This window comes from Marmota flaviventris, unplaced genomic scaffold, assembly GCF_047511675.1.
Source record: "Marmota flaviventris isolate mMarFla1 unplaced genomic scaffold, mMarFla1.hap1 Scaffold_1290, whole genome shotgun sequence".
NCBI classification, from domain to species: domain Eukaryota; kingdom Metazoa; phylum Chordata; class Mammalia; order Rodentia; family Sciuridae; genus Marmota; species Marmota flaviventris.
Window position 1 is genome coordinate 19,455 of NW_027287887.1, and position 22,356 is coordinate 41,810.

A 22,356-nucleotide genomic window follows, 5' to 3' on the forward strand; every position below is an offset into this window, starting at 1 on the left:
CCTCACGGACGCCTTTCCTCCTGGGGCTGGGAACGTTCACCCCCGCCCCATGCCACCCCCGAGAAAGCGGGGTCTCGCCTCTGACAACCCACTGGAGCAGAGCTGAGGAAACACCGCTGCCTGTCCCAGAACTCTCTCATGAACCCACACCAGGAAACAGCTTGTCTTCCTCCTTCTTAGAGAAGCTCCTGGGAGGATTGCCCACAGGGACCTGGAGACCTCCTCGGCCTAGGAACCGCCACTCCCCGTCACAGGAGATCCCCGATCGCCCCAAGTGCCAATGAACTTTGGTTCCAAATGACTCGTGCCCATTTCTTTTCTTTCTTTTCTTTTTTTTTTTTTTCAATAAAACCCCTCCACTTTCCTTGGTTCCCTCCCATCCCACCCGGCCCGGCCCGTGCCTATTTGTCCCGATTCGCTGTGTGATTTTGCAATCTCCAATACAGTTTGGTGGATGAGAAACTTGTCTCTCTGCTTCTGTTGGCATTTGACAGGGGATGGATGTGGGGGAGTCGGCCAGACTGGGAGTCAGCTAGGAGCCTCGGAGGCATAGGTGGCCGACAAAGGAGATTCTGCCCAGAGTGAGCCTGAGCCTCTCTGGTCTCTCAGGGACGGGGTTGCACTGGGGCTTCCAGAATTGGCCTCTCCAAGCCTACTTGGCCTCCTGCGACCTGGGCCAACCAAGCCAGCGAAGCCCTCAGCAGATGAGATCCCACACCCTCCACTTTCCGGAAGCCCCCAGAAACTGCCAGTCTCTGGGCTTGGTCTTCCCTCTCAGGGGGAGCTCTCTGGACCACCTCTGCCCCAGGGCAGGGACAGAAGAAATGGATGGGGAAGAGAAGTGTGGGAAAGGCAGAGCCAAAGGCCTAGGAAATGGACTTCCCGTGAGGGAGAGACAACAGGATTTCGGGGGGTTGTCACTTTGTGGGCCATATAGGGATCGAGTAGGGCAACAACTGAAGAATTCCTGCCCTTTGGCCGCGGGCACACAGGTGTTCACCACGGGATTTCTTCTCATCCTCTGCACCTTGGTGGACGTTTGCTCATGAGGGAAATTTCAGTCATAAAGCGCTCTCACTCCGTTCTGCTGGGGCTCATCTTTTAGGGTTACCAGGATGATCTTTTTCTGGGGTACCACGAATGGAACTCAGGGGCACTCCACCACGGAACCACATCCCCAGTCCTTGGCATCCTCTGAGAGGCAGGGGCTCACTGGACTTGCCTGTCACCTTGCCCTCACTCAGGCAGCTTTGCAACTCATGATCCTCCTGCCTCAGCCTCCTGAGCCCCTGGGATTCTAGGTGTAGGTCATCCCGTTGCCTGGGGGTACTCAGGATTCACCTGAGGGTTTCAACTGCACCCACCTGGGGTGTGACTACCTTGGAACAGCAAGATTTCAGCCACACAGAAACCAGCTGTGGAACACAGGCTGTGCTTCCATTCCTCAGAGCCAGTGCAGTGCAAGTTAGAAGGACAAATTCGAAGGAAGTCGATACTGACATAGACCTGGTCAGCAAATCAACTTAAAACGGATCTGCACTGAGCTTTCACAGGTGCATGAAGAATTCTTATCATTGAACAGAAGATCCTTCACTTTCACGGATCCCCTGGCCAATATATTTCACAACCTGGTGATTTTCACAAAAACCACACCTCTAACATTTGCACAAGTCGAGATAGACACACATAGAGTATCTTTTCTTCTTTTCTCTCTCTTTCTCTTTCTCTGATTCTCTCTCTCTCTCTCTCTCTCTCTCTCTCTCTCTCTCTCTCTCTCACTGTCTCTCCATTTTCTCTCTCTGGTACTGAGTATTGAAGAGCCAACTTTGTGCCAACGGTGGATTAAAGTGGCAGCCTGTCCCTCAGAAAGGCATCCCTATGAAACCTCTCTTTCATCTTTTAACACCACAGAGCCTACCTCCCCCACAAGTGACCCTTGTGCCCTGCCTACCAAGGTCCTTGTTGGGTTTCACTCGTATTTCACGTATCATTCCTTGGGCAGTATTCAGAGCAGTGACGTTGAACCCTTGTCCCTCCAACACTGGGTGCTGGAAAGTTCTTCCTGAATTAGGGCCATGGGAAAGAGCAGTGAAATGATGGAAATGGGTGTGAGATCTCTTCCCGTCCTGATCTTCCCAAATGGAAGCATTTCTTCGAACAAAGCCACCGTCGCCCTCCCTTCAAACCCCAGACGATCGGATCTGGCCAGCACACTGTTTCTGGCTTGGGCATCGGAGTCCAAGGGGAAGCATGGCGAAGGCGAGAATGGGGAGGTTCTCACTAGTTGTGACTCCGAAGGGACGGGAAAAACACTATCCCTAGTCCGGCATGAAAACAATCTCATCTCGGGAAGCTTCTGGTCCTGGCCTTGGAGCTCTTTCTTCCCTCTTGCTAAATCTTGACAAGGGCTTAGGTCCGGGAGACCAGGAAAACCAGGTCCAAACCCCATAGACAGAACACATGGGAATCAAGAGGGATTTCCAGCTGTTGGTTTGGTGGTGTCTTGAGGCTAGGAGGATACCCAGTAGGACAGGGAGCTGAAACACCTCAGGGCGCCTTCCCTGTCTTTGGGCTACTCCCAGTGCAACTCCTCCCGCCCTTGGAAAACTGGCCTAGTAGGAGGAAACCAAAGAGAGCAAAGCCAGATCCCTTTGAACCTAGTTTTTCTGCTATGCTCCTGGATGCTAGCCACACTACACCTCCTTTCTCAGAGACTTTCTGAAAGTTCCTAGTGTTTTCTGGTTTGAGGATGGCTGCGAACTTGCGAAGCTTCAGTTTCAAAGGATAGCAAGAAGTAGGTAGCTTGAGAGAGGCCCGGGGCCCGGTGGGAGCTTTGGGGCCCCGCCTATAATCCCAGCAAGTGCAGAGGCTGCCCCAGGAGGACGGCCGGCTCCGAGCCAGCCTCGGCAACTTGGCAAGGCTCCAAGCAACACATGGAGACCCTGGATGTCAAGAAAGTACAGGACAGGACTGGGGACGTGGCTCAGCGGTCGAGTGGGAATGACGTCCATCCCCCTTATCCAACCCCCCAACCCAAATCCAACCCCCCAGCCCCCAAGCCAAACAGAGCAACAGAGCCGAAGATAGAAAGCAATATTATCCATGGGAGAAGACACGGGTCCTAGTCCTAAGACACAAATATATGGGAAGGAAGAGTCTGAGTTTGGGTCCTTAGGTCAAGTCGGGAAGGGAGGAGGAGGGGGTGTCAGTCGGGATTGGGAGGGGCTAGGGTCCTGGTCTTCCCAGCCCAGCTGTCTGCAGCAGGCGTCTCCCAGTGCTCCAGGGCTGAGGGATTCTAGGTGTACCCAACACAGGCCGTGTTCGTGGGAAAAGTGCATCCCGCCCACATCGTGTCCTCAGGTTGTCCACAGGCCAGCGAGGGCTCCCAGAGAAGGCGAGAGAAGAGAAGCCTGAGCTCAGGCAAACAGAGGCCCCCAGGGATGGCAGACTCTAGGGACACATGGCTCCTGGTGCTTTGCGCTCTCTTGGGCACTCCAACTCTCCCAGCTGGACTTTCTTCCTGGCTTGTCCTGAGACAATGAGGGTTGGGAGGCTATAGAATCTGGGGGGGGGGGGGGGTCGGTGTGTGTGTGTGTGTGTGTGTGTGTGTTTGTGTGTGGAGGGGGGGCGATTGTATGTAGTGAGTTCTCTGGGAAAAGCTCAGGGTAGAGAACCTGGCTCTGAGCTTCGAAAGCAGGAGGTCTTCTCTGACTCAGGCCCCTGCCTTTTCCTACAGGTAAAAGGCGGGGCCTCAGGCTGCTGTGGTTTTGATCCAAGGTGAGGGAATTAGGTGCACACCCAGACAGGAAGGCCCGGGATTCCCCGCCCACCCTGGGCTATATCAGGGCTGAGGGGCAGGGCCAGGCCTTCATTGCTAGGAGCCAGGCGAGGAGAGCAGCCCCACTGGAGGGAGCTGCGGGACTTGGAGACACCATGATGGGGAAGCCTAGTGCCCAGGACTCCTTCTCAGCCGGGTGCCCAGAAGCTCAGAGGGCGGCTAGGGAGGCATCTTTGCCCAGCCAGCATGGGTCCTGGCCCTGTGTCGCGCCCAGGGAAGCCCACACCTGCGCCAAGGCTCCAGGATTTCTTGTCATCAAGGCGGAGCAGCCGAGGAGGGGCCCAGCTCTGCCCCGGGGCTGGCCCCAGCCCAATCAGGAGGTGTGTGGCCCTGGCGCCAGGCCTGCCCAGAGCAAAGAGTGCTGCTGGCTGCTGCCTGCCGAGCCAACCACCAAGAAGCACGAAGATTGGCCAGGCATCTTCTTAGACCCCGTGGAAAAGAGGAGGAGGAACTTCCTGGGAGACAACCCAGGCTTCGCCAGAGCCATCACCAGTACCAAGAGGACCTGTAGGAGCAGCAGCGGCCAGTCTGATAATGGTCCACAGCTCAGCAGTGGGCCACAGATGTGCCTGCTCTCAGGGGCGGAAACCAAGCTCACCACCGTGGCCTCCAGGCGAATAGGTCGTGGGACATCATTGGGGAAATTCAGGAAAGCCACTGTGAAGAAAGCGTCAGAGGGACGGATTTCCACGGCCCTGCGCCAAGGCTACTTCAGCCTTTTCCTGGAGGAGTGTCACAAGTTCTCGCGGCCCCAGGAGGCGGTGCAGATGGCCTGGAGCGAGGAGCAGATGGCTTACAACAGCAGCCCCAGCGAGGAGATCTACGTGCGCCTGGCCCTGAAGGTGCTCAGGAAGCTGAGGGGTCTGGTGCCCAGCGTGGTGCCGGGTCTGCACAGGGCAGCCCTGTACAGCCGCCTCCGGGACTACGTGCTGAGCCAGGAGCAGCTCCACGGGCACGGCTACCCCTTCCCCCACCCGCAGAAACCAGGGGCCGCCTTGCTCTTGGGCGCGCTGGACAAGCCCAGGCACGGGGTGAGGATCTGCTGCCGCTGTGGCTCCCAGTACGCCGTGTCCTCCTCGGGCCGCTGTGTCAGCGCCGACCTGTGTCGCTATCACTGGGGACGGCTCCAACACCAACCCGTGGCCGCTGGCTGGGAGAGCCGCTACACCTGCTGCTTTGCGCCTGCGGGCTCCAGGGGCTGTCAGGTGGCCAGGCAACACGTCCGGGATGGCAGGAAGGAAGACCTGCAAGGATTCGTGAGGACTGTGGAGAAACCCTTCAGGGAGGACGCCCACCCAGGAGTCTACGCCCTGGACTGCGAGATGTGCTACACCACACACGGGCTGGAGCTGACGCGCGTCACGGTGGTGGACACCGAGATGCGGGTCGTCTACGACACCTTCGTCAAGCCCAACAACCGGATCGTCGACTACAACACCAGGTTTTCGGGGGTGACCCACGACCACCTGGCCTCCTGCCGCACCAGGCTGCCCCACGTGCAGACTGCCCTGCTGAGCCTGTTCAGCGCCGACACCATCCTTATCGGACACAGCCTCCAGTGCGACCTGCTAGCCCTGAAGCTCATCCACCACTCCGTGGTGGACACGGCTGTGCTCTTCCCCCATCCCCGCGGCCTCCCCTACAAGTGCTCCTTGCGCAGCCTCGTGGCCCGCTACCTCAGCCGCAGCATCCAGACCAGCGCCAGCGGACACAGCCCTAGGGAGGACGCCAGCGCCTGCATGCACCTAGTGCTCTGGAAGTTGCGAGAAGATTCCGCCCACAAGGACACCCTCGGACCCCTGCCCTCCGTCTGACCCGCTCTCCTGCACCTCTTCTGGCCTGGCCTTGGACTCAGGCCTCCGCCGAAAACTGCAGGCAAACTCCAGAGCCAACCCCCTCCACTTCCTCAAGACACGCGGGGACCGGCCCACGAGGAGACACAACCAAAAGCTCAGACTCACCCCTCGCTGCCCCTTTCCATTGATTCCCCCGTCCCACACCCCTGTCCACTCTGGATACTGCTCTCCACTGCAACTGGCTCCCAGCCAGGTGCCAGGGGCACACCCCACTGCTCCCCCCTCCACCGTGAACCCCCAGAGACCTGAAGGGCTTCTGCTCCTCTGTGTGGAATGCAGGGATGGAGAATGGGTGGAGGCTGGGCTGGGGCAGGGCTTCTTGAGGCCGCCCTCCGGGTTGTGCTTTTGTACTTTGGGATGCTGTGTTGCTTGGAAAGGGAACCTGCCTGACGCTGTCCGCAGTCACCTCCCTCCAGCTGGGGGAGCAAGGCCTCACGGACGCCTTTCCTCCTGGGGCTGGGAACGTTCACCCCCGCCCCATGCCACCCCCGAGAAAGCGGGGTCTCGCCTCTGACAACCCACTGGAGCAGAGCTGAGGAAACACCGCTGCCTGTCCCAGAACTCTCTCATGAACCCACACCAGGAAACAGCTTGTCTTCCTCCTTCTTAGAGAAGCTCCTGGGAGGATTGCCCACAGGGACCTGGAGACCTCCTCGGCCTAGGAACCGCCACTCCCCGTCACAGGAGATCCCCGATCGCCCCAAGTGCCAATGAACTTTGGTTCCAAATGACTCGTGCCCATTTCTTTTCTTTCTTTTCTTTTTTTTTTTTTTCAATAAAACCCCTCCACTTTCCTTGGTTCCCTCCCATCCCACCCGGCCCGGCCCGTGCCTATTTGTCCCGATTCGCTGTGTGATTTTGCAATCTCCAATACAGTTTGGTGGATGAGAAACTTGTCTCTCTGCTTCTGTTGGCATTTGACAGGGGATGGATGTGGGGGAGTCGGCCAGACTGGGAGTCAGCTAGGAGCCTCGGAGGCATAGGTGGCCGACAAAGGAGATTCTGCCCAGAGTGAGCCTGAGCCTCTCTGGTCTCTCAGGGACGGGGTTGCACTGGGGCTTCCAGAATTGGCCTCTCCAAGCCTACTTGGCCTCCTGCGACCTGGGCCAACCAAGCCAGCGAAGCCCTCAGCAGATGAGATCCCACACCCTCCACTTTCCGGAAGCCCCCAGAAACTGCCAGTCTCTGGGCTTGGTCTTCCCTCTCAGGGGGAGCTCTCTGGACCACCTCTGCCCCAGGGCAGGGACAGAAGAAATGGATGGGGAAGAGAAGTGTGGGAAAGGCAGAGCCAAAGGCCTAGGAAATGGACTTCCCGTGAGGGAGAGACAACAGGATTTCGGGGGGTTGTCACTTTGTGGGCCATATAGGGATCGAGTAGGGCAACAACTGAAGAATTCCTGCCCTTTGGCCGCGGGCACACAGGTGTTCACCACGGGATTTCTTCTCATCCTCTGCACCTTGGTGGACGTTTGCTCATGAGGGAAATTTCAGTCATAAAGCGCTCTCACTCCGTTCTGCTGGGGCTCATCTTTTAGGGTTACCAGGATGATCTTTTTCTGGGGTACCACGAATGGAACTCAGGGGCACTCCACCACGGAACCACATCCCCAGTCCTTGGCATCCTCTGAGAGGCAGGGGCTCACTGGACTTGCCTGTCACCTTGCCCTCACTCAGGCAGCTTTGCAACTCATGATCCTCCTGCCTCAGCCTCCTGAGCCCCTGGGATTCTAGGTGTAGGTCATCCCGTTGCCTGGGGGTACTCAGGATTCACCTGAGGGTTTCAACTGCACCCACCTGGGGTGTGACTACCTTGGAACAGCAAGATTTCAGCCACACAGAAACCAGCTGTGGAACACAGGCTGTGCTTCCATTCCTCAGAGCCAGTGCAGTGCAAGTTAGAAGGACAAATTCGAAGGAAGTCGATACTGACATAGACCTGGTCAGCAAATCAACTTAAAACGGATCTGCACTGAGCTTTCACAGGTGCATGAAGAATTCTTATCATTGAACAGAAGATCCTTCACTTTCACGGATCCCCTGGCCAATATATTTCACAACCTGGTGATTTTCACAAAAACCACACCTCTAACATTTGCACAAGTCGAGATAGACACACATAGAGTATCTTTTCTTCTTTTCTCTCTCTTTCTCTTTCTCTGATTCTCTCTCTCTCTCTCTCTCTCTCTCTCTCTCACTGTCTCTCCATTTTCTCTCTCTGGTACTGAGTATTGAAGAGCCAACTTTGTGCCAACGGTGGATTAAAGTGGCAGCCTGTCCCTCAGAAAGGCATCCCTATGAAACCTCTCTTTCATCTTTTAACACCACAGAGCCTACCTCCCCCACAAGTGACCCTTGTGCCCTGCCTACCAAGGTCCTTGTTGGGTTTCACTCGTATTTCACGTATCATTCCTTGGGCAGTATTCAGAGCAGTGACGTTGAACCCTTGTCCCTCCAACACTGGGTGCTGGAAAGTTCTTCCTGAATTAGGGCCATGGGAAAGAGCAGTGAAATGATGGAAATGGGTGTGAGATCTCTTCCCGTCCTGATCTTCCCAAATGGAAGCATTTCTTCGAACAAAGCCACCGTCGCCCTCCCTTCAAACCCCAGACGATCGGATCTGGCCAGCACACTGTTTCTGGCTTGGGCATCGGAGTCCAAGGGGAAGCATGGCGAAGGCGAGAATGGGGAGGTTCTCACTAGTTGTGACTCCGAAGGGACGGGAAAAACACTATCCCTAGTCCGGCATGAAAACAATCTCATCTCGGGAAGCTTCTGGTCCTGGCCTTGGAGCTCTTTCTTCCCTCTTGCTAAATCTTGACAAGGGCTTAGGTCCGGGAGACCAGGAAAACCAGGTCCAAACCCCATAGACAGAACACATGGGAATCAAGAGGGATTTCCAGCTGTTGGTTTGGTGGTGTCTTGAGGCTAGGAGGATACCCAGTAGGACAGGGAGCTGAAACACCTCAGGGCGCCTTCCCTGTCTTTGGGCTACTCCCAGTGCAACTCCTCCCGCCCTTGGAAAACTGGCCTAGTAGGAGGAAACCAAAGAGAGCAAAGCCAGATCCCTTTGAACCTAGTTTTTCTGCTATGCTCCTGGATGCTAGCCACACTACACCTCCTTTCTCAGAGACTTTCTGAAAGTTCCTAGTGTTTTCTGGTTTGAGGATGGCTGCGAACTTGCGAAGCTTCAGTTTCAAAGGATAGCAAGAAGTAGGTAGCTTGAGAGAGGCCCGGGGCCCGGTGGGAGCTTTGGGGCCCCGCCTATAATCCCAGCAAGTGCAGAGGCTGCCCCAGGAGGACGGCCGGCTCCGAGCCAGCCTCGGCAACTTGGCAAGGCTCCAAGCAACACATGGAGACCCTGGATGTCAAGAAAGTACAGGACAGGACTGGGGACGTGGCTCAGCGGTCGAGTGGGAATGACGTCCATCCCCCTTATCCAACCCCCCAACCCAAATCCAACCCCCCAGCCCCCAAGCCAAACAGAGCAACAGAGCCGAAGATAGAAAGCAATATTATCCATGGGAGAAGACACGGGTCCTAGTCCTAAGACACAAATATATGGGAAGGAAGAGTCTGAGTTTGGGTCCTTAGGTCAAGTCGGGAAGGGAGGAGGAGGGGGTGTCAGTCGGGATTGGGAGGGGCTAGGGTCCTGGTCTTCCCAGCCCAGCTGTCTGCAGCAGGCGTCTCCCAGTGCTCCAGGGCTGAGGGATTCTAGGTGTACCCAACACAGGCCGTGTTCGTGGGAAAAGTGCATCCCGCCCACATCGTGTCCTCAGGTTGTCCACAGGCCAGCGAGGGCTCCCAGAGAAGGCGAGAGAAGAGAAGCCTGAGCTCAGGCAAACAGAGGCCCCCAGGGATGGCAGACTCTAGGGACACATGGCTCCTGGTGCTTTGCGCTCTCTTGGGCACTCCAACTCTCCCAGCTGGACTTTCTTCCTGGCTTGTCCTGAGACAATGAGGGTTGGGAGGCTATAGAATCTGGGGGGGGGGGGGGGGGTGGGTCGGTGTGTGTGTGTGTGTGTGTGTGTGTGTGTTTGTGTGTGGAGGGGGGGCGATTGTATGTAGTGAGTTCTCTGGGAAAAGCTCAGGGTAGAGAACCTGGCTCTGAGCTTCGAAAGCAGGAGGTCTTCTCTGACTCAGGCCCCTGCCTTTTCCTACAGGTAAAAGGCGGGGCCTCAGGCTGCTGTGGTTTTGATCCAAGGTGAGGGAATTAGGTGCACACCCAGACAGGAAGGCCCGGGATTCCCCGCCCACCCTGGGCTATATCAGGGCTGAGGGGCAGGGCCAGGCCTTCATTGCTAGGAGCCAGGCGAGGAGAGCAGCCCCACTGGAGGGAGCTGCGGGACTTGGAGACACCATGATGGGGAAGCCTAGTGCCCAGGACTCCTTCTCAGCCGGGTGCCCAGAAGCTCAGAGGGCGGCTAGGGAGGCATCTTTGCCCAGCCAGCATGGGTCCTGGCCCTGTGTCGCGCCCAGGGAAGCCCACACCTGCGCCAAGGCTCCAGGATTTCTTGTCATCAAGGCGGAGCAGCCGAGGAGGGGCCCAGCTCTGCCCCGGGGCTGGCCCCAGCCCAATCAGGAGGTGTGTGGCCCTGGCGCCAGGCCTGCCCAGAGCAAAGAGTGCTGCTGGCTGCTGCCTGCCGAGCCAACCACCAAGAAGCACGAAGATTGGCCAGGCATCTTCTTAGACCCCGTGGAAAAGAGGAGGAGGAACTTCCTGGGAGACAACCCAGGCTTCGCCAGAGCCATCACCAGTACCAAGAGGACCTGTAGGAGCAGCAGCGGCCAGTCTGATAATGGTCCACAGCTCAGCAGTGGGCCACAGATGTGCCTGCTCTCAGGGGCGGAAACCAAGCTCACCACCGTGGCCTCCAGGCGAATAGGTCGTGGGACATCATTGGGGAAATTCAGGAAAGCCACTGTGAAGAAAGCGTCAGAGGGACGGATTTCCACGGCCCTGCGCCAAGGCTACTTCAGCCTTTTCCTGGAGGAGTGTCACAAGTTCTCGCGGCCCCAGGAGGCGGTGCAGATGGCCTGGAGCGAGGAGCAGATGGCTTACAACAGCAGCCCCAGCGAGGAGATCTACGTGCGCCTGGCCCTGAAGGTGCTCAGGAAGCTGAGGGGTCTGGTGCCCAGCGTGGTGCCGGGTCTGCACAGGGCAGCCCTGTACAGCCGCCTCCGGGACTACGTGCTGAGCCAGGAGCAGCTCCACGGGCACGGCTACCCCTTCCCCCACCCGCAGAAACCAGGGGCCGCCTTGCTCTTGGGCGCGCTGGACAAGCCCAGGCACGGGGTGAGGATCTGCTGCCGCTGTGGCTCCCAGTACGCCGTGTCCTCCTCGGGCCGCTGTGTCAGCGCCGACCTGTGTCGCTATCACTGGGGACGGCTCCAACACCAACCCGTGGCCGCTGGCTGGGAGAGCCGCTACACCTGCTGCTTTGCGCCTGCGGGCTCCAGGGGCTGTCAGGTGGCCAGGCAACACGTCCGGGATGGCAGGAAGGAAGACCTGCAAGGATTCGTGAGGACTGTGGAGAAACCCTTCAGGGAGGACGCCCACCCAGGAGTCTACGCCCTGGACTGCGAGATGTGCTACACCACACACGGGCTGGAGCTGACGCGCGTCACGGTGGTGGACACCGAGATGCGGGTCGTCTACGACACCTTCGTCAAGCCCAACAACCGGATCGTCGACTACAACACCAGGTTTTCGGGGGTGACCCACGACCACCTGGCCTCCTGCCGCACCAGGCTGCCCCACGTGCAGACTGCCCTGCTGAGCCTGTTCAGCGCCGACACCATCCTTATCGGACACAGCCTCCAGTGCGACCTGCTAGCCCTGAAGCTCATCCACCACTCCGTGGTGGACACGGCTGTGCTCTTCCCCCATCCCCGCGGCCTCCCCTACAAGTGCTCCTTGCGCAGCCTCGTGGCCCGCTACCTCAGCCGCAGCATCCAGACCAGCGCCAGCGGACACAGCCCTAGGGAGGACGCCAGCGCCTGCATGCACCTAGTGCTCTGGAAGTTGCGAGAAGATTCCGCCCACAAGGACACCCTCGGACCCCTGCCCTCCGTCTGACCCGCTCTCCTGCACCTCTTCTGGCCTGGCCTTGGACTCAGGCCTCCGCCGAAAACTGCAGGCAAACTCCAGAGCCAACCCCCTCCACTTCCTCAAGACACGCGGGGACCGGCCCACGAGGAGACACAACCAAAAGCTCAGACTCACCCCTCGCTGCCCCTTTCCATTGATTCCCCCGTCCCACACCCCTGTCCACTCTGGATACTGCTCTCCACTGCAACTGGCTCCCAGCCAGGTGCCAGGGGCACACCCCACTGCTCCCCCCTCCACCGTGAACCCCCAGAGACCTGAAGGGCTTCTGCTCCTCTGTGTGGAATGCAGGGATGGAGAATGGGTGGAGGCTGGGCTGGGGCAGGGCTTCTTGAGGCCGCCCTCCGGGTTGTGCTTTTGTACTTTGGGATGCTGTGTTGCTTGGAAAGGGAACCTGCCTGACGCTGTCCGCAGTCACCTCCCTCCAGCTGGGGGAGCAAGGCCTCACGGACGCCTTTCCTCCTGGGGCTGGGAACGTTCACCCCCGCCCCATGCCACCCCCGAGAAAGCGGGGTCTCGCCTCTGACAACCCACTGGAGCAGAGCTGAGGAAACACCGCTGCCTGTCCCAGAACTCTCTCATGAACCCACACCAGGAAACAGCTTGTCTTCCTCCTTCTTAGAGAAGCTCCTGGGAGGATTGCCCACAGGGACCTGGAGACCTCCTCGGCCTAGGAACCGCCACTCCCCGTCACAGGAGATCCCCGATCGCCCCAAGTGCCAATGAACTTTGGTTCCAAATGACTCGTGCCCATTTCTTTTCTTTCTTTTCTTTTTTTTTTTTTTTCAATAAAACCCCTCCACTTTCCTTGGTTCCCTCCCATCCCACCCGGCCCGGCCCGTGCCTATTTGTCCCGATTCGCTGTGTGATTTTGCAATCTCCAATACAGTTTGGTGGATGAGAAACTTGTCTCTCTGCTTCTGTTGGCATTTGACAGGGGATGGATGTGGGGGAGTCGGCCAGACTGGGAGTCAGCTAGGAGCCTCGGAGGCATAGGTGGCCGACAAAGGAGATTCTGCCCAGAGTGAGCCTGAGCCTCTCTGGTCTCTCAGGGACGGGGTTGCACTGGGGCTTCCAGAATTGGCCTCTCCAAGCCTACTTGGCCTCCTGCGACCTGGGCCAACCAAGCCAGCGAAGCCCTCAGCAGATGAGATCCCACACCCTCCACTTTCCGGAAGCCCCCAGAAACTGCCAGTCTCTGGGCTTGGTCTTCCCTCTCAGGGGGAGCTCTCTGGACCACCTCTGCCCCAGGGCAGGGACAGAAGAAATGGATGGGGAAGAGAAGTGTGGGAAAGGCAGAGCCAAAGGCCTAGGAAATGGACTTCCCGTGAGGGAGAGACAACAGGATTTCGGGGGGTTGTCACTTTGTGGGCCATATAGGGATCGAGTAGGGCAACAACTGAAGAATTCCTGCCCTTTGGCCGCGGGCACACAGGTGTTCACCACGGGATTTCTTCTCATCCTCTGCACCTTGGTGGACGTTTGCTCATGAGGGAAATTTCAGTCATAAAGCGCTCTCACTCCGTTCTGCTGGGGCTCATCTTTTAGGGTTACCAGGATGATCTTTTTCTGGGGTACCACGAATGGAACTCAGGGGCACTCCACCACGGAACCACATCCCCAGTCCTTGGCATCCTCTGAGAGGCAGGGGCTCACTGGACTTGCCTGTCACCTTGCCCTCACTCAGGCAGCTTTGCAACTCATGATCCTCCTGCCTCAGCCTCCTGAGCCCCTGGGATTCTAGGTGTAGGTCATCCCGTTGCCTGGGGGTACTCAGGATTCACCTGAGGGTTTCAACTGCACCCACCTGGGGTGTGACTACCTTGGAACAGCAAGATTTCAGCCACACAGAAACCAGCTGTGGAACACAGGCTGTGCTTCCATTCCTCAGAGCCAGTGCAGTGCAAGTTAGAAGGACAAATTCGAAGGAAGTCGATACTGACATAGACCTGGTCAGCAAATCAACTTAAAACGGATCTGCACTGAGCTTTCACAGGTGCATGAAGAATTCTTATCATTGAACAGAAGATCCTTCACTTTCACGGATCCCCTGGCCAATATATTTCACAACCTGGTGATTTTCACAAAAACCACACCTCTAACATTTGCACAAGTCGAGATAGACACACATAGAGTATCTTTTCTTCTTTTCTCTCTCTTTCTCTTTCTCTGATTCTCTCTCTCTCTCTCTCTCTCTCTCTCTCTCTCTCTCTCTCTCTCACTGTCTCTCCATTTTCTCTCTCTGGTACTGAGTATTGAAGAGCCAACTTTGTGCCAACGGTGGATTAAAGTGGCAGCCTGTCCCTCAGAAAGGCATCCCTATGAAACCTCTCTTTCATCTTTTAACACCACAGAGCCTACCTCCCCCACAAGTGACCCTTGTGCCCTGCCTACCAAGGTCCTTGTTGGGTTTCACTCGTATTTCACGTATCATTCCTTGGGCAGTATTCAGAGCAGTGACGTTGAACCCTTGTCCCTCCAACACTGGGTGCTGGAAAGTTCTTCCTGAATTAGGGCCATGGGAAAGAGCAGTGAAATGATGGAAATGGGTGTGAGATCTCTTCCCGTCCTGATCTTCCCAAATGGAAGCATTTCTTCGAACAAAGCCACCGTCGCCCTCCCTTCAAACCCCAGACGATCGGATCTGGCCAGCACACTGTTTCTGGCTTGGGCATCGGAGTCCAAGGGGAAGCATGGCGAAGGCGAGAATGGGGAGGTTCTCACTAGTTGTGACTCCGAAGGGACGGGAAAAACACTATCCCTAGTCCGGCATGAAAACAATCTCATCTCGGGAAGCTTCTGGTCCTGGCCTTGGAGCTCTTTCTTCCCTCTTGCTAAATCTTGACAAGGGCTTAGGTCCGGGAGACCAGGAAAACCAGGTCCAAACCCCATAGACAGAACACATGGGAATCAAGAGGGATTTCCAGCTGTTGGTTTGGTGGTGTCTTGAGGCTAGGAGGATACCCAGTAGGACAGGGAGCTGAAACACCTCAGGGCGCCTTCCCTGTCTTTGGGCTACTCCCAGTGCAACTCCTCCCGCCCTTGGAAAACTGGCCTAGTAGGAGGAAACCAAAGAGAGCAAAGCCAGATCCCTTTGAACCTAGTTTTTCTGCTATGCTCCTGGATGCTAGCCACACTACACCTCCTTTCTCAGAGACTTTCTGAAAGTTCCTAGTGTTTTCTGGTTTGAGGATGGCTGCGAACTTGCGAAGCTTCAGTTCCAAAGGATAGCAAGAAGTAGGTAGCTTGAGAGAGGCCCGGGGCCCGGTGGGAGCTTTGGGGCCCCGCCTATAATCCCAGCAAGTGCAGAGGCTGCCCCAGGAGGACGGCCGGCTCCGAGCCAGCCTCGGCAACTTGGCAAGGCTCCAAGCAACACATGGAGACCCTGGATGTCAAGAAAGTACAGGACAGGACTGGGGACGTGGCTCAGCGGTCGAGTGGGAATGACGTCCATCCCCCTTATCCAACCCCCCAACCCAAATCCAACCCCCCAGCCCCCAAGCCAAACAGAGCAACAGAGCCGAAGATAGAAAGCAATATTATCCATGGGAGAAGACACGGGTCCTAGTCCTAAGACACAAATATATGGGAAGGAAGAGTCTGAGTTTGGGTCCTTAGGTCAAGTCGGGAAGGGAGGAGGAGGGGGTGTCAGTCGGGATTGGGAGGGGCTAGGGTCCTGGTCTTCCCAGCCCAGCTGTCTGCAGCAGGCGTCTCCCAGTGCTCCAGGGCTGAGGGATTCTAGGTGTACCCAACACAGGCCGTGTTCGTGGGAAAAGTGCATCCCGCCCACATCGTGTCCTCAGGTTGTCCACAGGCCAGCGAGGGCTCCCAGAGAAGGCGAGAGAAGAGAAGCCTGAGCTCAGGCAAACAGAGGCCCCCAGGGATGGCAGACTCTAGGGACACATGGCTCCTGGTGCTTTGCGCTCTCTTGGGCACTCCAACTCTCCCAGCTGGACTTTCTTCCTGGCTTGTCCTGAGACAATGAGGGTTGGGAGGCTATAGAATCTGGGGGGGGGGGGGGTGGGTCGGTGTGTGTGTGTGTGTGTGTGTGTGTGTGTTTGTGTGTGGAGGGGGGGCGATTGTATGTAGTGAGTTCTCTGGGAAAAGCTCAGGGTAGAGAACCTGGCTCTGAGCTTCGAAAGCAGGAGGTCTTCTCTGACTCAGGCCCCTGCCTTTTCCTACAGGTAAAAGGCGGGGCCTCAGGCTGCTGTGGTTTTGATCCAAGGTGAGGGAATTAGGTGCACACCCAGACAGGAAGGCCCGGGATTCCCCGCCCACCCTGGGCTATATCAGGGCTGAGGGGCAGGGCCAGGCCTTCATTGCTAGGAGCCAGGCGAGGAGAGCAGCCCCACTGGAGGGAGCTGCGGGACTTGGAGACACCATGATGGGGAAGCCTAGTGCCCAGGACTCCTTCTCAGCCGGGTGCCCAGAAGCTCAGAGGGCGGCTAGGGAGGCATCTTTGCCCAGCCAGCATGGGTCCTGGCCCTGTGTCGCGCCCAGGGAAGCCCACACCTGCGCCAAGGCTCCAGGATTTCTTGTCATCAAGGCGGAGCAGCCGAGGAGGGGCCCAGCTCTGCCCCGGGGCTGGCCCCAGCCCAATCAGGAGGTGTGTGGCCCTGGCGCCAGGCCTGCCCAGAGCAAAGAGTGCTGCTGGCTGCTGCCTGCCGAGCCAACCACCAAGAAGCACGAAGATTGGCCAGGCATCTTCTTAGACCCCGTGGAAAAGAGGAGGAGGAACTTCCTGGGAGACAACCCAGGCTTCGCCAGAGCCATCACCAGTACCAAGAGGACCTGTAGGAGCAGCAGCGGCCAGTCTGATAATGGTCCACAGCTCAGCAGTGGGCCACAGATGTGCCTGCTCTCAGGGGCGGAAACCAAGCTCACCACCGTGGCCTCCAGGCGAATAGGTCGTGGGACATCATTGGGGAAATTCAGGAAAGCCACTGTGAAGAAAGCGTCAGAGGGACGGATTTCCACGGCCCTGCGCCAAGGCTACTTCAGCCTTTTCCTGGAGGAGTGTCACAAGTTCTCGCGGCCCCAAGAGGCGGTGCAGATGGCCTGGAGCGAGGAGCAGATGGCTTACAACAGCAGCCCCAGCGAGGAGATCTACGTGCGCCTGGCCCTGAAGGTGCTCAGGAAGCTGAGGGGTCTGGTGCCCAGCGTGGTGCCGGGTCTGCACAGGGCAGCCCTGTACAGCCGCCTCCGGGACTACGTGCTGAGCCAGGAGCAGCTCCACGGGCACGGCTACCCCTTCCCCCACCCGCAGAAACCAGGGGCCGCCTTGCTCTTGGGCGCGCTGGACAAGCCCAGGCACGGGGTGAGGATCTGCTGCCGCTGTGGCTCCCAGTACGCCGTGTCCTCCTCGGGCCGCTGTGTCAGCGCCGACCTGTGTCGCTATCACTGGGGACGGCTCCAACACCAACCCGTGGCCGCTGGCTGGGAGAGCCGCTACACCTGCTGCTTTGCGCCTGCGGGCTCCAGGGGCTGTCAGGTGGCCAGGCAACACGTCCGGGATGGCAGGAAGGAAGACCTGCAAGGATTCGTGAGGACTGTGGAGAAACCCTTCAGGGAGGACGCCCACCCAGGAGTCTACGCCCTGGACTGCGAGATGTGCTACACCACACACGGGCTGGAGCTGACGCGCGTCACGGTGGTGGACACCGAGATGCGGGTCGTCTACGACACCTTCGTCAAGCCCAACAACCGGATCGTCGACTACAACACCAGGTTTTCGGGGGTGACCCACGACCACCTGGCCTCCTGCCGCACCAGGCTGCCCCACGTGCAGACTGCCCTGCTGAGCCTGTTCAGCGCCGACACCATCCTTATCGGACACAGCCTCCAGTGCGACCTGCTAGCCCTGAAGCTCATCCACCACTCCGTGGTGGACACGGCTGTGCTCTTCCCCCATCCCCGCGGCCTCCCCTACAAGTGCTCCTTGCGCAGCCTCGTGGCCCGCTACCTCAGCCGCAGCATCCAGACCAGCGCCAGCGGACACAGCCCTAGGGAGGACGCCAGCGCCTGCATGCACCTAGTGCTCTGGAAGTTGCGAGAAGATTCCGCCCACAAGGACACCCTCGGACCCCTGCCCTCCGTCTGACCCGCTCTCCTGCACCTCTTCTGGCCTGGCCTTGGACTCAGGCCTCCGCCGAAAACTGCAGGCAAACTCCAGAGCCAACCCCCTCCACTTCCTCAAGACACGCGGGGACCGGCCCACGAGGAGACACAACCAAAAGCTCAGACTCACCCCTCGCTGCCCCTTTCCATTGATTCCCCCGTCCCACACCCCTGTCCACTCTGGATACTGCTCTCCACTGCAACTGGCTCCCAGCCAGGTGCCAGGGGCACACCCCACTGCTCCCCCCTCCACCGTGAACCCCCAGAGACCTGAAGGGCTTCTGCTCCTCTGTGTGGAATGCAGGGATGGAGAATGGGTGGAGGCTGGGCTGGGGCAGGGCTTCTTGAGGCCGCCCTCCGGGTTGTGCTTTTGTACTTTGGGATGCTGTGTTGCTTGGAAAGGGAACCTGCCTGACGCTGTCCGCAGTCACCTCCCTCCAGCTGGGGGAGCAAGGCCTCACGGACGCCTTTCCTCCTGGGGCTGGGAACGTTCACCCCCGCCCCATGCCACCCCCGAGAAAGCGGGGTCTCGCCTCTGACAACCCACTGGAGCAGAGCTGAGGAAACACCGCTGCCTGTCCCAGAACTCTCTCATGAACCCACACCAGGAAACAGCTTGTCTTCCTCCTTCTTAGAGAAGCTCCTGGGAGGATTGCCCACAGGGACCTGGAGACCTCCTCGGCCTAGGAACCGCCACTCCCCGTCACAGGAGATCCCCGATCGCCCCAAGTGCCAATGAACTTTGGTTCCAAATGACTCGTGCCCATTTCTTTTCTTTCTTTTCTTTTTTTTTTTTTTCAATAAAACCCCTCCACTTTCCTTGGTTCCCTCCCATCCCACCCGGCCCGGCCCGTGCCTATTTGTCCCGATTCGCTGTGTGATTTTGCAATCTCCAATACAGTTTGGTGGATGAGAAACTTGTCTCTCTGCTTCTGTTGGCATTTGACAGGGGATGGATGTGGGGGAGTCGGCCAGACTGGGAGTCAGCTAGGAGCCTCGGAGGCATAGGTGGCCGACAAAGGAGATTCTGCCCAGAGTGAGCCTGAGCCTCTCTGGTCTCTCAGGGACGGGGTTGCACTGGGGCTTCCAGAATTGGCCTCTCCAAGCCTACTTGGCCTCCTGCGACCTGGGCCAACCAAGCCAGCGAAGCCCTCAGCAGATGAGATCCCACACCCTCCACTTTCCGGAAGCCCCCAGAAACTGCCAGTCTCTGGGCTTGGTCTTCCCTCTCAGGGGGAGCTCTCTGGACCACCTCTGCCCCAGGGCAGGGACAGAAGAAATGGATGGGGAAGAGAAGTGTGGGAAAGGCAGAGCCAAAGGCCTAGGAAATGGACTTCCCGTGAGGGAGAGACAACAGGATTTCGGGGGGTTGTCACTTTGTGGGCCATATAGGGATCGAGTAGGGCAACAACTGAAGAATTCCTGCCCTTTGGCCGCGGCACACAGGTGTTCACCACGGGATTTCTTCTCATCCTCTGCACCTTGGTGGACGTTTGCTCATGAGGGAAATTTCAGTCATAAAGCGCTCTCACTCCGTTCTGCTGGGGCTCATCTTTTAGGGTTACCAGGATGATCTTTTTCTGGGGTACCACGAATGGAACTCAGGGGCACTCCACCACGGAACCACATCCCCAGTCCTTGGCATCCTCTGAGAGGCAGGGGCTCACTGGACTTGCCCTGTCACCTTGCCCTCACTCAGGCAGCTTTGCAACTCATGATCCTCCTGCCTCAGCCTCCTGAGCCCCTGGGATTCTAGGTGTAGGTCATCCGTTGCCTGGGGTACTCAGGATTCACCTGAGGGTTTCAACTGCACCCACCTGGGGTGTGACTACCTTGGAACAGCAAGATTTCAGCCACACAGAAACCAGCTGTGGAACACAGGCTGTGCTTCCATTCCTCAGAGCCAGTGCAGTGCAAGTTAGAAGGACAAATTCGAAGGAAGTCGATACTGACATAGACCTGGTCAGCAAATCAACTTAAAACGGATCTGCACTGAGCTTTCACAGGTGCATGAAGAATTCTTATCATTGAACAGAAGATCCTTCACTTTCACGGATCCCCTGGCCAATTATATTTCACAACCTGGTGATTTTCACAAAAACCACACCTCTAACATTTGCACAAGTCGAGATAGACACACATAGAGTATCTTTTCTTCTTTTCTCTCTCTTTCTCTTTCTCTGATTCTCTCTCTCTCTCTCACTGTCTCTCCATTTTCTCTCTCTGGTACTGAGTATTGAAGAGCCAACTTTGTGCCAACGGTGGATTAAAGTGGCAGCCTGTCCCTCAGAAAGGCATCCCTATGAAACCTCTCTTTCATCTTTTAACACCACAGAGCCTACCTCCCCCACAAGTGACCCTTGTGCCCTGCCTACCAAGGTCCTTGTTGGGTTTCACTCGTATTTCACGTATCATTCCTTGGGCAGTATTCAGAGCAGTGACGTTGAACCCTTGTCCCTCCAACACTGGGTGCTGGAAAGTTCTTCCTGAATTAGGGCCATGGGAAAGAGCAGTGAAATGATGGAAATGGGTGTGAGATCTCTTCCCGTCCTGATCTTCCCAAATGGAAGCATTTTCTTCGAACAAAGCCACCGTCGCCCTCCCTTCAAACCCCAGACGATCGGATCTGGCCAGCACACTGTTTCTGGCTTGGGCATCGGAGTCCAAGGGGAAGCATGGCGAAGGCGAGAATGGGGAGGTTCTCACTAGTTGTGACTCCGAAGGGACGGGAAAAACACTATCCCTAGTCCGGCATGAAAAACAATCTCATCTCGGGAAGCTTCTGGTCCTGGCCTTGGAGCTCTTTCTTCCCTCTTGCTAAATCTTGACAAGGGCTTAGGTCCGGGAGACCAGGAAAACCAGGTCCAAACCCCATAGACAGAACACATGGGAATCAAGAGGGATTTCCAGCTGTTGGTTTGGTGGTGTCTTGAGGCTAGGAGGATACCCAGTAGGACAGGGAGCTGAAACACCTCAGGGCGCCTTCCCTGTCTTTGGGCTACTCCCAGTGCAACTCCTCCCGCCCTTGGAAAACTGGCCTAGTAGGAGGAAACCAAAGAGAGCAAAGCCAGATCCCTTTGAACCTAGTTTTTCTGCTATGCTCCTGGATGCTAGCCACACTACACCTCCTTTCTCAGAGACTTTCTGAAAGTTCCTAGTGTTTTCTGGTTTGAGGATGGCTGCGAACTTGCGAAGCTTCAGTTTCAAAGGATAGCAAGAAGTAGGTAGCTTGAGAGAGGCCCGGGGCCCGGTGGGAGCTTTGGGGCCCCGCCTATAATCCCAGCAAGTGCAGAGGCTGCCCCAGGAGGACGGCCGGCTCCGAGCCAGCCTCGGCAACTTGGCAAGGCTCCAAGCAACACATGGAGACCCTGGATGTCAAGAAAGTACAGGACAGGACTGGGGACGTGGCTCAGCGGTCGAGTGGGAATGACGTCCATCCCCCTTATCCAACCCCCCAACCCAAATCCAACCCCCCAGCCCCCAAGCCAAACAGAGCAACAGAGCCGAAGATAGAAAGCAATATTATCCATGGGAGAAGACACGGGTCCTAGTCCTAAGACACAAATATATGGGAAGGAAGAGTCTGAGTTTGGGTCCTTAGGTCAAGTCGGGAAGGGAGGAGGAGGGGGTGTCAGTCGGGATTGGGAGGGGCTAGGGTCCTGGTCTTCCCAGCCCAGCTGTCTGCAGCAGGCGTCTCCCAGTGCTCCAGGGCTGAGGGATTCTAGGTGTACCCAACACAGGCCGTGTTCGTGGGAAAAGTGCATCCCGCCCACATCGTGTCCTCAGGTTGTCCACAGGCCAGCGAGGGCTCCCAGAGAAGGCGAGAGAAGAGAAGCCTGAGCTCAGGCAAACAGAGGCCCCCAGGGATGGCAGACTCTAGGGACACATGGCTCCTGGTGCTTTGCGCTCTCTTGGGCACTCCAACTCTCCCAGCTGGACTTTCTTCCTGGCTTGTCCTGAGACAATGAGGGTTGGGAGGCTATAGAATCTGGGGGGGGGGGGGGGGGGTGGGTCGGTGTGTGTGTGTGTGTGTGTGTGTGTGTGTGTTTGTGTGTGGAGGGGGGGCGATTGTATGTAGTGAGTTCTCTGGGAAAAGCTCAGGGTAGAGAACCTGGCTCTGAGCTTCGAAAGCAGGAGGTCTTCTCTGACTCAGGCCCCTGCCTTTTCCTACAGGTAAAAGGCGGGGCCTCAGGCTGCTGTGGTTTTGATCCAAGGTGAGGGAATTAGGTGCACACCCAGACAGGAAGGCCCGGGATTCCCCGCCCACCCTGGGCTATATCAGGGCTGAGGGGCAGGGCCAGGCCTTCATTGCTAGGAGCCAGGCGAGGAGAGCAGCCCCACTGGAGGGAGCTGCGGGACTTGGAGACACCATGATGGGGAAGCCTAGTGCCCAGGACTCCTTCTCAGCCGGGGTGCCCAGAAGCTCAGAGGGCGGCTAG

At 57.5% G+C, this 22,356-nt stretch overlaps 3 protein-coding genes across 3 annotated transcripts; all 3 read left to right on the plus strand.

Moving 5' to 3' along the window:
• Nucleotides 1–3,933: 3,933 nt before the first annotated feature.
• Nucleotides 3,934–5,652, plus strand: LOC139703776 (putative exonuclease GOR). Its single transcript, XM_071607200.1, has one exon. The coding sequence runs from the start codon at nucleotides 3,934–3,936 to the stop codon at nucleotides 5,650–5,652; it is 1,719 nt and encodes a 572-aa protein (XP_071463301.1).
• A 4,399-nt stretch (nucleotides 5,653–10,051) lies between these two features.
• Nucleotides 10,052–11,770, plus strand: LOC139703777 (putative exonuclease GOR). The gene has a single exon (XM_071607201.1). The coding sequence runs from the start codon at nucleotides 10,052–10,054 to the stop codon at nucleotides 11,768–11,770; it is 1,719 nt and encodes a 572-aa protein (XP_071463302.1).
• A 4,411-nt stretch (nucleotides 11,771–16,181) lies between these two features.
• On the plus strand, nucleotides 16,182–17,900 carry LOC114079158 (putative exonuclease GOR). The gene has a single exon (XM_027920278.2). The coding sequence runs from the start codon at nucleotides 16,182–16,184 to the stop codon at nucleotides 17,898–17,900; it is 1,719 nt and encodes a 572-aa protein (XP_027776079.2).
• Nucleotides 17,901–22,356: the final 4,456 nt, after the last annotated feature.

Coding starts and splice junctions, on each gene's coding strand:
- LOC139703776 (XM_071607200.1), top strand. CDS start 3,934: ATGATGGGGAAGCCTAGTGCCCAGGACTCCTTCTCAGCCGGGTGCCCA.
- LOC139703777 (XM_071607201.1), top strand. CDS start 10,052: ATGATGGGGAAGCCTAGTGCCCAGGACTCCTTCTCAGCCGGGTGCCCA.
- LOC114079158 (XM_027920278.2), top strand. CDS start 16,182: ATGATGGGGAAGCCTAGTGCCCAGGACTCCTTCTCAGCCGGGTGCCCA.